At 44.1% G+C, this 17240-nt stretch overlaps 1 protein-coding gene across 1 annotated transcript in view; it reads left to right on the forward strand.

Annotated features, from left to right (window-relative positions):
- szt2 (SZT2 subunit of KICSTOR complex) overlaps positions 1 to 17240 on the forward strand; it is a gene marked incomplete at its 5' end in the record, with an annotated part of 217160 nt that overhangs the window by 120950 nt on the left and 78970 nt on the right. The window contains 1 exon segment of the mRNA XM_084308487.1: positions 4620 to 4670. Coding sequence (XP_084164613.1) covers positions 4620 to 4670 — 51 coding nt within the window.

A 17240-nucleotide genomic window follows, 5' to 3' on the forward strand; every position in this document is an offset into this window, starting at 1 on the left:
ATCTTTCGAACCGTTTGTGATAAAGACCAGTATCTGAATCTGAGTGTATCTGGAGCGTATATACAGAACAAATGGAGACCGCTGGTGCTTCACTGTTCTAGCCTCAAATGGTCTGGTGTGTGTGATACCAGACGTACCCCTGGAACCAATGAGATGCAATTCTTTCTTCATGTTCAGAATGTGGGGTATTTTCTGCAACAATAGAATGCAAAGACATAGCTGCCTGACCAAGAAACCAAGAATTCATGCAGAAAAACAAAGCAGGCCGATGCGAAAGAGAAAATATACTCACTCACGGTCATCAGGGGCCACAATTACATATTATCGCTTTTTTAATCAGTGAGGAATCATTAGGTTCTGTATGGAACCTCCAGGTGAGATTCCACTGAGGAATCACTAGGTTCTGTATGGAACCTCTAGATGAGGTTTGCATGGTGGAGCGCCATGTTGTGATTGGAGTTCAAAATCACAACATGGTGTAATTTAGCTCACAAAGAACTTAACTTAAGAAGAGTGTATAACAAAATAGAACTGGTTGATTACATGAGGATATATAAAATAAGTACTTGTTGTCAATTTGTATATTCATAGATCAATGAGGGTAAAGGTGTAGAGATGCTGCTAGGCCATTTTCAGTCGTTTATGAACAATTTGGTGAAAAAAAAATACATTTATACAAATTGTTCTTCAATATAGAAACACTTGTAAGGGTTTAAAATACTTATGGAGGGGTGTTTAAAACACTGTGTAATATAGCCATTGTCTAAATTCTCAAAATGCTAGAACTAGAATTGTTATATTGCAGTGCCCTCAGCCTTGAGAGTGTTGCCATAATGTGGTACCAAGAGCTGTGTTGCTAACTTGATTGCTAACTCCCACTCCTATAGCCTCACTTTAACACAACCTCTCGGGTGCACGTCAAAACTATAAACACTCAGGCTGATGTGCAGAGCTTGTTCCCCAGGCCTCATATCTATTCTCCATGCAGTCGTAACTACTTCTTGATTGCTGTGATGGGAAGCCTCTGGCTCCATCTCATTAATTTGCAGAGCTGCACAACAAGGTGCTTAAGTTATTTGATATGACGTGATCCCTGCCTGGTGTGAGATAATCATGTCAGGTGTGTTGTTGGCGTGCTGGAAGATGTATTCCTGCACCAGCCAATTTAGGACATGCCTTCCAGCGTTTTGCTGCAATAATGATTGCTACAGTAGCTGCACTCCTCTTGCCAGCGCAGATTTTTGACAAGGATAGTGAGAGGTTGAATATGTGAATATGTGATTAGAGCTGTTCATACAGAATCTCTCTTGAGGATTTGACAGCACAGGGGAGGAGGAGGGGGGGTCCAGTGTTTGTAGCAGTGGGGTTGCATCTGCTTTACTCCATCTTCCTGTCAGCGTTCCTACTGTCTCAATTCAAACTAAATACTGTCAGCGTTCCTACTGTCTCAATTCAAACTAAATACTGTCAGCGTTCCTACTGTCTCAATTCAAACTAAATACTGTAAGCGTTCCTACTGTCTCAATTCAAACTAAATACTGACTGGAGTGGAACCTCTCAATTCAAACTAAATACTGTCAGCGTGTCTACTGTCTGTGGAACTAAAATGAAATACTGACAGGAGTGGAACCTCTCCTTAAAACTAAATGCTGACAGGAGTGGAACCTCTCCTTAAAACTAAATACTGACAGCAGTGGAACCTCTCCTTAGAACTAAATACTGACAGGAGTGGAACCTCTCCTTAGAACTAAATACTGACAGGAGTGGACAGCTTACCTCTGTTAAAAGTGGAGGAGGGGGTGCAGTGCTGTGTGTGGAGGAGGGGGGTGTAGTGCTGTGTGTGGAGGAGGGGGGTGCAGTGCTGTGTGTGGAGGGGGGGGGTGCAGACAGTGCTGTGCGTGTGATGGGGGGGGTGCATTGCTGTGTGGAGGAGGGGGGTGCAGTGCTGTGTGTGTGGAGGAGGGGGGGTGCTGTGTGTGTGGAGGAGGGGGGTGCAGTGCTGTGTGTGTGTGTGGAGGAGGGGGGGTGGAGCGCTGTGTGTGGAGGAGGGGGGGTGGAGTGCTGTGTGTGTTAATAGCCAATACAATTTGATCTGAATATAAACAATTTGAGAAATAAAAAGTGTAAGCTATATAATTAACTCTGAATATAAATATATGAGAAAAATAAACGATGTAGACAAAGGTGCACATGAGGGTCTGTATGCCCTATCGGTTATATTGTACGTTACAATATAAGGTGCAGTATACACAAGGTACCCTAAATGGCAAGATATACGTCATACGTTGTAGTCCGTGCAGGTTTGAGTGGCACTGGTCAGACATTCCTAGTAGTTCTCGAGTTCTGCGGCCCTTAGCTCTCCAGCTGCTGGCAGGAGTCCATGTCCACGGTTGTGGAGCCTGATGACCACTGGCATGAAGGACTGACTGAGGCGGTTAGTGGGGTATGAGTCTGTCACTGAACGTGCTTCACATCTTGGCTAGCTCCTCATAGAGGGGGTGGGAGGGGTTCTCCAGGAATAGTGGCCACTGGCCAGCTTCCTTCTCATCCTCCCCTCTGCCACCACCTCTAGTCTGACCAGTTTGACTCCCACCACAGAGCTAGACTTCCTCACCAGCTTGTTCAGTTTGTTGGTGTCTTGAGTTGACGTAGGTAAGTAAGAAATATGGCTGAATCATTTAGTCTATATTTCTCCAGTGTTTGCAAACATCATTCACCAAGGTAAACAAACGTTTTACAGAATCACAGTAAATACAAAGTCTAGTGCAGTGGTTCCCAGGGTGGCTGCTGTAATACCTCTCTGTTTCAGTCCTGTTCTATCAGCCTCTATACCTCTCTGTTTCAGTCCTGTTCTATCAGCCTCTATACCTCTCTGTTTCAGTCTTGTTCTATCAGCCTCTATACCTCTCTGTTTCAGTCCTGTTCTATCAGCCTGTATACCTCTTTGTTTCAGTCCTGTTCTATCAGCCTCTATACCTCTCTGTTTCAGTCCTGTTCTATCAGCCTGTATACCTCTTTGTTTCAGTCCTGTTCTATCAGCCTCTATACTTCTCTGTTTCAGTCCTGTTCTATCAGCCTCTATACCTCTCTGTTTCAGTCCTGTTCTATCAGCCTCTATACCTCTCTGTTTCAGTCCTGTTCTATCAGCCTCTATACCTCTCTGTTTCAGTCCTGTTCTATCAGCCTCTATACCTCTCTGTTTCAGTCCTGTTCTATCAGCCTCTATACCTCTCTGTTTCAGTCTTGTTCTATCAGCCTCTATACCTCTCTGTTTCAGTCTTGTTCTATCAGCCTCTATACCTCTCTGTTTCAGTCCTGTTCTATCAGCCTGTATACCTCTTTGTTTCAGTCCTGTTCTATCAGCCTCTATACTTCTCTGTTTCAGTCCTGTTCTATCAGCCTCTATACCTCTCTGTTTCAGTCCTGTTCTATCAGCCTCTATACCTCTCTGTTTCAGTCCTGTTCTATCAGCCTCTATACCTCTGTTTCAGTCCTGTTCTATCAGCCTCTATACCTCTCTGTTTCAGTCCTGTTCTATCAGCCTGTATACCTCTCTGTTTCAGTCCTGTTCTATCAGCCTCTATACTTCTCTGTTTCAGTCCTGTTCTATCAGCCTCTATACCTCTCTGTTTCAGTCCTGTTATATCAGCCTCTATACTTCTCTGTTTCAGTCCTGTTCTATCAGCCTCTATACCTCTTTGTTTCAGTTCTGTTCTATCAGCCTCTATACCTCTCTGTTTCAGTCCTGTTCTATCAGCCTGTATACCTCTGTTTCAGTCCTGTTCTATCAGCCTCTATACCTCTCTGTTTCAGTCCTGTTCTATCAGCCTCTATACCTCTTTGTTTCAGTCCTGTTCTATCAGCCTGTATATCTCTGTTTCAGTCCTGTTCTCAATGGGCTGTTTCTGTGTCTATAACGAGCGAGACGCTCATGCTCCATCTAGACTGTAACCTCAAACAAAATTCAGATCCAACTGACTAAATGTAGCAGATCAAATATGACTCAAGATACAGCAATAGCACAGCGATATTACCATTAAGTATGTTGTCAGAATCATATTTTAGGTTCAAATTTAGGTAGAAAGATTTACACGCAAACCGCCATCTTGTACATGCGCATTTTCTCAAGATATCTTCACACGCACATACATGCATGTTATTAACTACAGTGATTGTAGCTGCAATTCTGAATGGCTTGTTTCAAGAGGGAGGGTTCTTGTCACAGCTGAACTGCAGAAAAGGCACAATGCACATGTTCTCAGTGTTGAGACCACCCCTCATTATGTAAGAACAATGTACATATTTAACACATTCTCAGTGTTGAGACAACCCCTCATTATGTAAGAACAATGTACATATTTAACACGTTCTCAGTGTTGAGACAACCCCTCATTCTGTAAAAACAATGTACATATTTAATACGTTCTCAGTGTTGAGACAACCCCTCATTATGTAAGAGCAATGTACATATTTAACATGTTCTCAGTGTTGAGACAACCCCTCATTCTGTAAGAACAATGCAACACACGGGAAAAGGCAGTTTCACAACAAGTCCCTTTAAGAAGATAGTTCTGTGAGTGCGGCGGCCATTTCCTCTTTGTCTCCCTGTTGTGGTGCAGGTACCATGTCAGAGCTGGTCCAGCAACTCCTCCCACCTTCCCATTTCAAAGGTACCAGCGCCACCCCCACCCCGCTGGCCCTTTGCTCTGCTGCTTTGTTTTCAGCAGCTTTTCCCTCACAGTGCTTTTCTCCTCAGCTTGTGATTCAAGCTGGATTGTTATTTTGAGTTGCCACTTCGCTCCGGCATGGTTTTCTATGTGCATGCAGCCAGAGTGGTGTTCCTGGTGTAGCATGTTTGAATGTGTCCATTTGTCATGGGTCTATGAGTCTAGTTTATTATGGGTCTATGAGTCTAGTTTGTTATGGGTCTATGAGTCTGGTTTGTTATGGGTCTATGAGTCTAGTTTGTTATGGGTCTATGAGTCTAGTTTGTTATGGGTCTATGAGTCTAGTTTGTTATGGGTCTATGAGTCTAGTTTGTTTTGGGTCTATGAGTCTAGTTTGTTATGAGTCTAGTTTGTTATGGGTCTATGAGTCTAGTTTGTTATGGGTCTATGAGTCTAGTTTATGAGTCTAGTTTGTTATGAGTCTAGTTTGTTATGGGTCTATGAGTAGTTTGTTATGAGTCTAGTTTGTTATGGGTCTATGAGTCTAGTTTGTTATGGGTCTATGAGTCTAGTTTGTTATGAGTCTAGTTTGTTATGGGTCTATGAGTAGTTTGTTATGAGTCTAGTTTGTTATGAGTCTAGTTTGTTATGGGTCTATGAGTCTAGTTTGTTATGGGTCTATGAGTCTAGTTTATGAGTCTAGTTTGTTATGGGTATATGAGTCTAGTTTGTTATGGGTCTATGAGTCTAGTTTATGAGTCTAGTTTGTTATGGGTCTATGAGTAGTTTGTTATGAGTCTAGTTTGTTATGAGTCTAGTTTGTTATGGGTCTATGAGTAGTTTGTTATGAGTCTAGTTTGTTATGGGTCTATGAGTCTAGTTTGTTATGGGTCTATGAGTAGTTTGTTATGAGTCTAGTTTGTTATGGGTCTATGAGTCTAGTTTGTTATGGGTCTATGAGTCTAGTTTGTTATGGGTCTATGAGTCTAGTTTATGAGTAGTTTGTTATGGGTCTATGAGTTGTTTGTTATGAGTCTAGTTTGTTATGAGTCTAGTTTGTTATGGGTCTATGAGTAGTTTGTTATGAGTCTAGTTTGTTATGGGTATAGTTTGTTATGAGTCTAGTTTGTTATGACTAGTTTGTTATGGGACTATGAGTCTAGTTTGTTATGAGTCTAGTTTGTTATGAGTCTAGTTTGTTATGGCTCTATGAGTAGTTTGTTATGAGTCTAGTTTGTTATGGGTCTATGAGTCTAGTTTGTTATGAGTCTAGTTTGTTATGAGTCTAGTTTGTTATGACTAGTTTGTTATGGGACTATGAGTCTAGTTTGTTATGGGTCTATGAGTCTAGTTTGTTATGGTCTATGAGTCTAGTTGTTATGGGTCTGAGTAGTTTGTTATGGGTCTATGAGTAGTTTGTTATGGGTCTGAGTAGTTTGTTATGGGTCTATGAGTAGTTTGTTATGGGTCTATGAGTCTAGTTTGTTATGGGTCTATGAGTAGTTTGTTATGGGTCTATGAGTCTAGTTTGTTATGGGTCTATGAGTCTAGTTTATTATGGGTCTATGAGTCTAGTTTGTTATGAGTCTAGTTTGTTATGACTAGTTTGTTATGGGTCTATGAGTCTAGTTTGTTATGGGTCTATGAGTAGTTTGTTATGGGTCTATGAGTCTAGTTTGTTATGGGTCTATGAGTCTAGTTTATTATGGGTCTATGAGTCTAGTTTGTTATGGGTCTATGAGTCTAGTTTGTTATGGGTCTATGAGTCTAGTTTGTTATGGGTCAAGAATCAAGAGGTTTATTTGTCACATACTGTACATACCAGGGCATACAGTGAAATGCGGGTGGTCATGCCCGCATTGATTGTGCAAAATACAATAATAAAATAGAATAGGCATAGAAAAAATAAAATAGAGAATAAAATAGATAAGACACAAGATATGCATGGTAAAAAAAAAGAGACATGTTAGGTTCCTGAGAAACTGGTTCTTATATACACTACTATGCAATATACAATTTACAATGTTAACTCTTAATGTATCTAAACTATACAGTACCTCCTTCTTTAAAGTGTTTCTAAAGATTACATTTTTTAAGTGACATTTTGTTTAAAGTGATTGTTTTAGCGGTTGCCGCATGAGTGGTGTGTGTGTGTGTGTGTCTGTGTGTGCTCATGTGTATTTGTGAGTGGAGAGTTCAGTGTTCTGGGGCTGGCCTGGGGAAAGAAGCTGAGTCGGAGTCTCTCTGTTCTTGCAGCGTGTGACCGTAGGCGCTTGCCTGACCGCAGCAGCTTAAACAGGCTGTTGTTGGGGTGGTGAGGGACTTTCATAATTCTGCAGGCTCTGGATTTGCACCTCCTGTTATATAAGTCCTGCAGGGGTGGTAGTGTAATACCCGTAGTACGCTCAGCTGAGTGCACCATTCTCTGGAGTGCCTTCCTGTCCTGTGCCGTGATGTTTCCAGTCAGAATGCTCTCTACAGCCCCGGAGTAGAAGGAGTGGAGTATCTTCCCCGATACTCTGAACTTCCTTGGCTGTCTCAGGTGATAGAGGCGCTGTTTCGCCTTTTTCACCACAGAATCTACAGTATGTGTGTAGACCATGTCAGGTCCTCTGTGATGTGGACTCCCAGGTACTTGAAACTGCTCACCCTGTCCACGATAGCCCCGTTTATCCACAATGGCGTGTGTCCCCTGTTGTATTCTCCTAAAATCCACGATCAGCTCTTTGGTTTTACCAATGTTCAGGAGTAGGCTGTTGTCCTGGCACCAGCGTTCCAGTACCTCAACCTCCTCCCGGTAGGCCTTCTCGTTGTTGTCCGAGATCAGCCCCACTACCACGTGTCGTCCACAAACTTCACTATGGAATTGGAGCTGAACTTGGCCACACAGTCATGTGTGTACAGTGAGTACAGCAGGGGGCTCAGAATGCAGCCCTGGGGGGACCCGATACTCAGGGTGATTTTGCTGGAGGTATGACCCCCCACCCTGACCTGACCGCCTGGGGCCTGTCACTTAGAAAGTCCAGGCGCTCATGGCGGAGCTCAGACCCAGATCGATCAGCTTGTCAATCAGTCTGGTGGGGACTATGGTGTTGAAAGCTGAAATATAGTCAATGAACAGCAATCTCACATATCCCCCCTTCTGACTGTCAAGGTGAGATAGTGTGTTGTGCAGTACTTGGGAGACCGCATCGTCAGTGGACCTGTTTGCCCTGTATGCAAACTGCAGTGGGTCCATGTTACTGGGGAGGGAGGCACAGATGTAATCCTTGACCAGCCTCTCAAAGCATTTCATGACCACAGAGGTGAGTGCCACCGGCCTGTAGTCATTAAGGCCTGTTGGAGAGGAGTTTTTTGGCACAGGGATTATATTTGACATTTTGAAGCAGGCAGGGACCACGGACTCAGCCAGGGATATATTGAATATGGATGTAAATACTGGGGCCAGCTGGTTTGCACAGGACTTAAGTATTCGTACTGTTATCCCATCTGGGCCAGCCGCTTTCCGAGTATTTATACCCTTGAACATTAATCTCACGCTGTGTTCCGTCAATGAGAGAGTGTGTCGTCCCCCCCCCCCCCCCGTGGATGAGCCCCCCCTCTCCCGCGGCAGCCTGCGCGTCAGTGACGTCATTAGCCGATGAGCTAACGTCGCCACTGCTCGCTCCAAACCTGGCGTAAAAGGAGTTGAGTTCATCCGCGAGAGAGGCATCGGCACTCACTATTGAGGGGGGGCTGACTTTATAATCAGTTATCGTTCGTACTCCCCGCCATAAGCCTCTCGTGTCGTACTGTGCCATCTGTGTCTCCATCTTGTTTGCATATCGCCGTTTAGCAGCCCGCACCTCCTTGCGTAGCATATACTGTAGGCTGCTACCTTATACTCTTCCATATTTCCCGATGCTCGGCCCGAGTTGTAAGCAGCGGTACAAGCATTCAGGGCCACTCGGATGGAATTGTCCACCCACGGTTTCTGGTTTGGGAAAATATCGTCAGCTAATGTTGCTATAAAGCTAACAACAACATCAGCATATTCACTGATGTCACTGGAGCTCGACTGTATCATCCCCCAGTCTACGCCCCCCAGTGTGTCCTGTAGCGTGGCCTCTGAGCTCTCGGACCACTGCTTCACCTCTCGCGACACAACAGCCTCTCAGGCTCGTTGTTTGTAGCTTGGTCAAATAAATATGGCGTTGTGATCTGATTTACCTAGCGGAGGTGCTGGTACTGCCTTATAGCCCTGTTTGAAAGGGGTGTAGCAGTGATCCAACGTATTCCCCCCCTAGTTGTGCATTTGATATGTTGGAAAACGTTTTTTCAAATTAGCCTTGTTGAAGTCACCAGCTACGATTATAGCCGCGTCCGGATGTTTGTTTTGGTGTTGATTTAAATAGTCCTGTAGGTCGGCCAGAGCTCTGGCGGTGTCGGCTTGCGGTGGAATGTAAACTGCAGTTGTTATGATGGCTGTGAATTCCCGGGGGAGATAGAACGGGCGACAAAGGATGGACAAATGTTCAACGTCCGGCGAGCAGGAGCAGGAAAGAATATTCACCTCCTTGGGACTACACCAGCCGTTGTTAGTGAGGAAGCAAACCCCTCCTAGTTTGGTATGAGTCTAGTTTGTTATGAGTCTAGCTTGTTATGGGTCTATGAGCCTAGTTTGTTGTGGGTCTAGTTTGCTATTAGTCTAGTTTGTTATGGGTCTATGAGTCTAGTTTGTTATGGGTCTATGAGTGTAGTTTGTTATGGGTCTATGAGTGTAGTTTGTTATGGGTCTATGAGTGTAGTTTTGTATGGGTATGAGTCTAGTTTGTTATGAGTCTAGTTTGTTATGGGTCTATGAGCCTAGTTTGTTATGGGTCTAGTTTGCTATTAGTCTAGTTTGTTATGGGTCTATGAGTCTAGTTTGTTATGGGTCTATGAGTGTAGTTTGTTATGGGTCTATGAGTCTAGTTTTATGGGTCTAGTTTGTTGTGAGTAGTTTGTTGGGAGTCTAGTTTGTTATGGGTCTAGTTTGTTGTGAGTCTAGTTTGTTATGGGTCTAATGAGTAGTTTGTTATGGGTCTAGTTTGTTGTGAGTAGTTTGTTATGGGTCTATGAGTCTAGTTTGTTGTGGGTCTCGTTAGTTATTGGTCTAGTTTGTTGTGACTGAGTCTAGTTTGTTATGAGCCTAGTTTGTTATGAGTAGTTTGTTATGGGTCTATGAGTCTAGTTTGTTATGGGTCTACTGTATGAATCTAGTTTATTATGGCTCTGAGTCTAGTTTGTTATGGGTCTATGAGTCTAGCCTTAGGAATTGAATGGCATTCAATGAGGCAGTGATATTTACAGGTTATTAGCAGATTGTGTCATGAGATAATTAGTCTAATATATACACTTAAGAAAGTCTAGGCCTAATGCGACTATAAATATCCTTTCCTTTGAACATTCTGACTTCACAAGCGGTGTTCCACACTACTAGATAAAAATTAACGATTTATTAGTCTGTCAGTAAAAAGGTCATTTTCAAAATACTATTTGCCAATTATTTTTTTTGATTTACCAGAACAGTTGTGAAAATGTCAGCACAGTTAATCTTGTCTGCCAGTCACAGGAGTCTGTTGTGAAGAGGAGAGGGTGACCTTCTGCTAATTGACTGAGCACTGCAGCCTTCTCTTGCTTGATTGAGTTCCATCACTTCAAAGTCCTTCAGCTTTTCTTCAGTCCAGCCATTAAGGCACCACTAACAGTCAGCATTAAGGCACCACTAACGGTCAGCATTAACACTTTGAGTGCCAGCAGGGGGCGCACGATTTAGCGCTTGAGTGCCAACGCTCTATTCAATGAGAGGGCGAGCACATTTGCGAACGCATAAACTATATCTTAAAGGAAAACTCCAACATTTTGGGAAATGAGCTTATTTAACATCTTCCCTGGAGTTAGACAAGAAGATACATACCTTTTTTGTCTCTGTGCGTGCATTTAGCTTTGGGAACAGTCGCTCCGTTAGCGTAGCTTAGCTTCATCACTGGAAGTGGGGGAGATCCGGAGCTTCATCACTGGAAGTGGGGGAGATCCGGAGCCTGACGTTCCCTTACACTGTATACAGTAGGGTGGCCAGATGTCACGCATTGCGCGTGATTGTACAGCATTTCTGTCTCTTTTCACGCGTCACACAAATTGAGACCATGTCCCGCATGATTGGTTGTCATCCGCGCTAATGTCCCCGCCCCCCCCCGCCCCCCCCAGCCAATGTGAAGAGCCTCCATGCGTCGCGTAACGTTACTAGTATCTGGCCGCGAGTGACACCGCATCCTATGACAACAACAAGTCCCAACACTGTCGAGCGCGGCGGGTCCGTTTCAGAGCCAGTTGTCCTTCCGCGCAACTTGGGATAAACAGATCAGTTCCATGCGCTGCTGTAATCTCCGCTGCTCGGCACGAGAGAAGACCGCTCGCTTGGTTGAAATTTGAAAAGGGGAAAACAATCCCAAACGGTTTAGATTGAAAACAAATAATAACAATAAAAAAGATGCGAGTAGCCGTTTGGTAACCTAACCACCCCCGCACAAATCAGTGCAGGTGGAAGATAATCATATTCTTTATTATTGTGCCATTACTGCGGGGGGGGTGTTCTTAGTCCAGGTTCTGTGGTGGCAGAGTAGAGGAGGGGAGAGGCTAGAGCTGGGAGAGAGTTCAGCTTCCTGACAGCCTGGTGTATGAAGCTGTCTTTCAGTCTGCTGGTCCTGGCTCGGAGGCTCCTCATTCTCCTCCCGGAGGGCAGGAGAGTGAAAAAGCGTTGTGAGGGTGGTCATTATTATACATAGTCTGGGTGGTCATTATATGTGTGTGTGTGTGTGTGCGTGTGCATGTGTGTGATAAGACTGGGGGTCCAGACCTAATCATAGGTGATTGTAAGTCTGGGTGGTCATTTTATTTATTATTTGTTTATTTATTTATTTTGAGTACTTAACACCCATTAGAGACAAAAGGAAAATAAAATAAATGAATAAGGGCAAAACATATTAGGCTTGTGGTCATTTGAATGAGGACAGTGGCGGATGAGCCTTGATTGAGGGGACAGGGACAGTCCACCAAAAAAAAGGAGCGGGGGGGGGGGCGTCCCACATTGTCCCTCACAAACATACCATTTGTCCCACATTTGGTTTATTGGGATCTGGTCACCCCTAGTATACAGTCACGAAATAGACTCCAAATACAACTCCAAAACGTTCATGTAAACATGTTGTGACCTGTGTATTCACCAAGTGGAGAAATAAAAAATAATTGAATTAGACAATTACGTTTTATAAGCAAATATACTCGGAACTATTTTTTGCCTAACCACTCCTCTCTGAGCGCAGTCAGTGATTTCAACGTGTCGTCGTGATTGTTGACATTCTCATTCATTCAAAGGATCCGAAGTACCGATTGAAGTTTATGGATACCATGACTTAAAATCCTCTTACCTTGACGATTAAAAGCCTCCCCAATTTAGAAAACAGTAATCCAATGGCTGGTATTGATATACTGCACGCTAACGGAGCTAACCGGACACTAAAGCTAACCGGACACTAAAGCTAATATAATGACTTCCTTTCTGGGGGGTTTCAAAATAAAAGAGCGACGTCTATAGCAGCGGAATACGTTTATTTTGTACATTATCTAACGTTAACACGAACCTAAACTAACTTTAGTTAACTTCAATCGGTTCGGATCCTTTGAATGAATGAGAATGTCAACAATCACGACGACACGTTGAAATCACTGACTGCGGAGTGGTTAGGCAAAAAAAAAATCCGAGTATATTCGCTTATAAAACGTAATTGTCTAATTCAATTATTTTTTATTTCTCCATGTGGTGAATACACAGGTCACAACATGTTTACATGAACGTTTTGGAGTTGTATTTGGAGTGTATTTCGTGACTGTATACAGTGTAAGGGAACGTCAGGCTCCGGATCTCCCCCACTTCCAGTGATGAAGCTCCGGATCTCCCCCACTTCCAGTGATGAAGCTAAGCTACGCTAATGGAGCGACTGTTCCCAAAGCTAAATGCACGCACATAGAAAAAAAGGTATGTATCTTCTTGTCTAACTCCAGGGAAGATGTTAAATAAGCTAATTTCCCAAAATGTTGGAGTTTTCCTTTAAATTATGGCTATGTGTCTAATATGCCTGTCGCTTATCAATGACTTGCTTGCAGTCAACATTGTCGAAACGGATTGTTTTTTAATCTGTACATTTCCGTTTTATACCATTTTGAAAAACGTTCGTTTTTGGAAATTTCCAGAAAAAAATGTGATTCTGCAGGAATCGCCCTTTACTGGAATAAATAAAAAAAGCTATTTTTCGGCCTATTTATTAATCGTTTTCAAATAAACGCTAGATTATCGATAGTATATGTGTACTTATGCACGCAGGGTGCTTGAAACACATATTCCACACTGTTCTGAGGGTCGGGGATGACTGCAATCGGCTCGGGTTACATGCCTGACAAGTAAAATGTGGATTCCGGATTTTCTTTTCCCCATGCGTTTTCATTCAGTCCAATCCAAAGGGTGCATTACCATCCGGGAGACGATAGGGGGTGGTATTTTCCCTGTTCGAGCTCAGTGGTAACGTGAGGCTAGATTGATGAAAAATGAATGGAAATCGCTAATAAAAAAATAACGATTAATAACGAGATTTCTCGTCGTTGGCACTCAACGCATGGCATGAACTAATGAGATTTCTCATGGCTGGCACTCAAAGTGTTAAGGCACCACTAACAGTCAGCCATTAAGGCACCACTAACAGTCAGCATTAAGGCACCACTAACAGTCAGCCATTAAGGCACCACTAACAGTCAGCCATTAAGGCACCACTAACAGTCAGCATTAAGGCACCACTAACAGTCAGCCATTAAGGCACCACTAACAGTCAGCATTAAGGCACCACTAACACTCAGCATTAAGGCACCACTAACACTCAGCATTAAGGCACCACTAACACTCAGCATTAAGGCACCACTAACACTCAGCATTAAGGCACCACTAACAGTCAGCATTAAGGCACCACTAACAGTCAGCCATTAAGGCACCACTAACACTCAGCACTAACAGTCAGCATTAAGGCACCACTAACAGTCAGCCATTAAGGCATCACTAACACTCAGCATTAAGGCACCACTAACACTCAGCATTAAGGCACCACTAACACTCAGCATTAAGGCACCACTAACACTCAGCCATTAAGGCATCACTAACACTCAGCATTAAGGCACCACTAACAGTCAGCCATTAAGGCACCACTAACACTCAGCATTAAGGCACCACTAACACTCAGCATTAAGGCACCACTAACACTCAGCATTAAGGCACCACTAACACTCAGCATTAAGGCACCACTAACACTCAGCATTAAGGCACAACTAACACTCAGCATTAAGGCACCACTAACAGTCAGCATTAAGGCACCACTAACACTCAGCATTAAGGCACCACTAACACTCAGCATTAAGGCACCACTAACACTCAGCATTAAGGCACCACTAACACTCAGCATTAAGGCACCACTAACACTCAGCATTAAGGCACCACTAACACTCAGCATTAAGGCACCACTAACACTCAGCATTAAGGCACCACTAACAGTCAGCCATTAAGGCACCACTAACAGTCAGCCATTAAGGCACCACTAACACTCAGCATTAAGGCACCACTACCACTCAGCATTAAGGCACCACTAACACTCAGCATTAAGGCACCACTAACAGTCAGCCATTAAGGCACCACTAACACTCAGCATTAAGGCACCACTACCACTCAGCATTAAGGCACCACTAACAGTCAGCCATTAAGGCACCACTAACACTCAGCATTAAGGCACCACTAACACTCAGCATTAAGGCACCACTAACACTCAGCATTAAGGCACCACTAACAGTCAGCATTAAGGCACCACTAACAGTCAGCCATTAAGGCACCACTAACACTCAGCATTAAGGCACCACTACCACTCAGCATTAAGGCACCACTAACAGTCAGCCATTAAGGCACCACTACCACTCAGCATTAAGGCACCACTAACACTCAGCATTAAGGCACCACTAACACTCAGCATTAAGGCACCACTAACACTCAGCCGCCCGCTGCCTGGGTCACACACAGTCAGCTGTCAGAGTATACGGTGGCGTGGGACGGATGGAGCTGCCAACTGGACTTCCGCAGACTGGACTAAATGCGCTCTAAAGCCATGGCAGCAGGACCGGTTGGAGCTCATAAACCACGGTCCAGTAGCCAGGAAGCCTTGTTCCCAGGCCAGGCAGGCGGCGCAGGGCACGATCACATCAGCTCACTCGAGACACTCTGTCATCATCAAGACGCAGGAGCACACCGCAGGCCTCCTGTGGGAGACGTAGCTCGTGGCGCGATGAGTGGGCGTAGCAGACTGAGGATGAATGACATCTGGCTGCTTTTGTGTCGACGGTGTTGCCGCTGCATGCGCGCGTGCATTTTTTTGTTTGTGTGTGTGGTGGGCTCCGGTGTGGTGCCGAGGTGCGAGGCTGATTGATACCTGGTGATTTCAGATCTGCATCCTGCTGGTAGCAGGTAGACTCAGACCCATCAGTCATCTCCCGTCTGCCCGCGCAGGTCGACTCAGACCCATCTATCACCACGCTCCGCTCATACTGCCGCTAGCTAATGGCGTGCGCTAATAGCCGTAGCCAAAGCCAAGCGTGGCGGGTAGGCGGTGCGGAGGAGGTGATATTACCTAATTTGAGAGTGTTTTGCGTGGCGGCAGCTGAAGCGGCATAAAAAGGCGACGGCCTCCTCATCAGCTTGTGATTGGTTTATTTAGACTTGTGCCTGGCTGTCTGATCTGCTGTCAATGCACAGGAATCAAGAGGAACAGAGATGTAAGGAGAAACCGTGAAATGATCTTCAGGGGTTAAAATAATAATAATAGAATCAATCCCCCTACATATAGAATATTTTGCCTGATGGCCTGTAAGCTATAATGACATTTAGCATGCATGTGTGTCCCTATGTTTAGTGTATATGTGTCTGTATTAGGGGTGTAACAATGCATCGATCCTAAGGTGACAATTCAACTGCATCGATTTGAAAATGTTAGAATCGCAATTTCAATGTGTGCAGTAAGCAGTTTGGCCAAAATAAAATACACTTCTCTCCAGTATGCAGTCCGCTTCCATTCATTGTGCTAAGCTAGGCTAACGTGCAGCCAGATAGCTTTCTACTGAACGCACAGAGAGGAAACTGGTATCTATCTTCTTGTCTCTCTCTGGAGAAGACTGTAAGCTAATCTTCCCAAATGTTGGTGTGTAAAGTTAAGTGACTGTTTAAGCTCTACAGTACATAAAACTGAAACATAGATACATTTACCCCCCCCTTTCCAGCAATGGATACATAATACAGCACAACATGACACAAGGAAGAGTCTAGTCCATCAGGTCAGGAGCTTGGTTAGTGTAAGGGGGGGGGGGGTGGGGGAAAAGGGGGCAAGGGAGTTCAGGGTCCGAATGGCGGTTGGGAAGAAGCTGTCCTTGAAGCGGGTGGTTTTTGAGAGGATGGATTTGAAGCGCCTACCTGAGGGCAGGGGCTGAAACGGGGTGTGCTGGGTGTGAGGGGTGGTTGTGCGGGAGGTGAAGATGGAGTACAGGGAGGGAAGGTCACACCCTATGATTTTGGTGGCCTTGTTAATGTTAATGATGTAGAACCGTACCAGACTATGATTGATGAGGTGAGTATGCTTTGGATGATGGCAGTATAGAATTGGACCAGCAGGTGGCATTTTTTATTTGATTTGATTTTATTAGGGATCCCCATTAGCTGGTGCGATAGCAACCAGCTAGTCTTCCTGGGGTCCACACAAAAAAAAACATACAATCACTATTGCAAAAACAAAATTATTAAAAGTCAGTACACACAATGCATAATGAAACTACTGTAACAATTAAGATAGCTAAAATTACATTAGTGTAAAACAAACAAAAATTACTTTACAGTGTTAAAAACAATTTAAAAACAATTTAAGATTATTTTTAAAAGTGAATCTACTGTAAATGCAGCAGAGGTTCTGAGCAGCAGAGGTTCCGAGGCAGGCCATTCCAAAGAGTTAATGCTCTAAAAATAAAAGATCTCCCCAAAGCGCTGGTTCTAGGACCTGGCAATTCAAGCTGCCCACTACTGGAACCTCTAGTGTAATGCTCATGCACAGTATTACTAAAAACAATCTGATTATGTATAAAAACAGGAGTTTTACTGCTCATGACCAACTTGAACAGCACAAGTATATTAAGACGATCTATTTTCAACGTTAAGCCAAGAGAGGCGGGCATGCATACGGCTCACATTAGACCTTAGTGAGCAGCCCAGTACCAACCGTGCTGCCCTGTTCTGGAGCTTCCTGAGGTCACCACTGGCAGCAGATGACCACATCGCAGAGCAATAGTCAAGATGACATAAAACGAAACTTTGCACTATCTGACATAAAAGGGGACGGGCAACAAAAGAAGCACATTTCCTGGAAATACCAATTGCTCTTCCCATTTTTAAAACAATATAATTAATATGCTGAGACCAAGACAGAG

Source organism: Notolepis coatsorum (assembly GCF_963971535.1).
Source record: "Notolepis coatsorum genome assembly, chromosome: 2".
NCBI lineage: Eukaryota > Metazoa > Chordata > Actinopteri > Aulopiformes > Paralepididae > Notolepis > Notolepis coatsorum.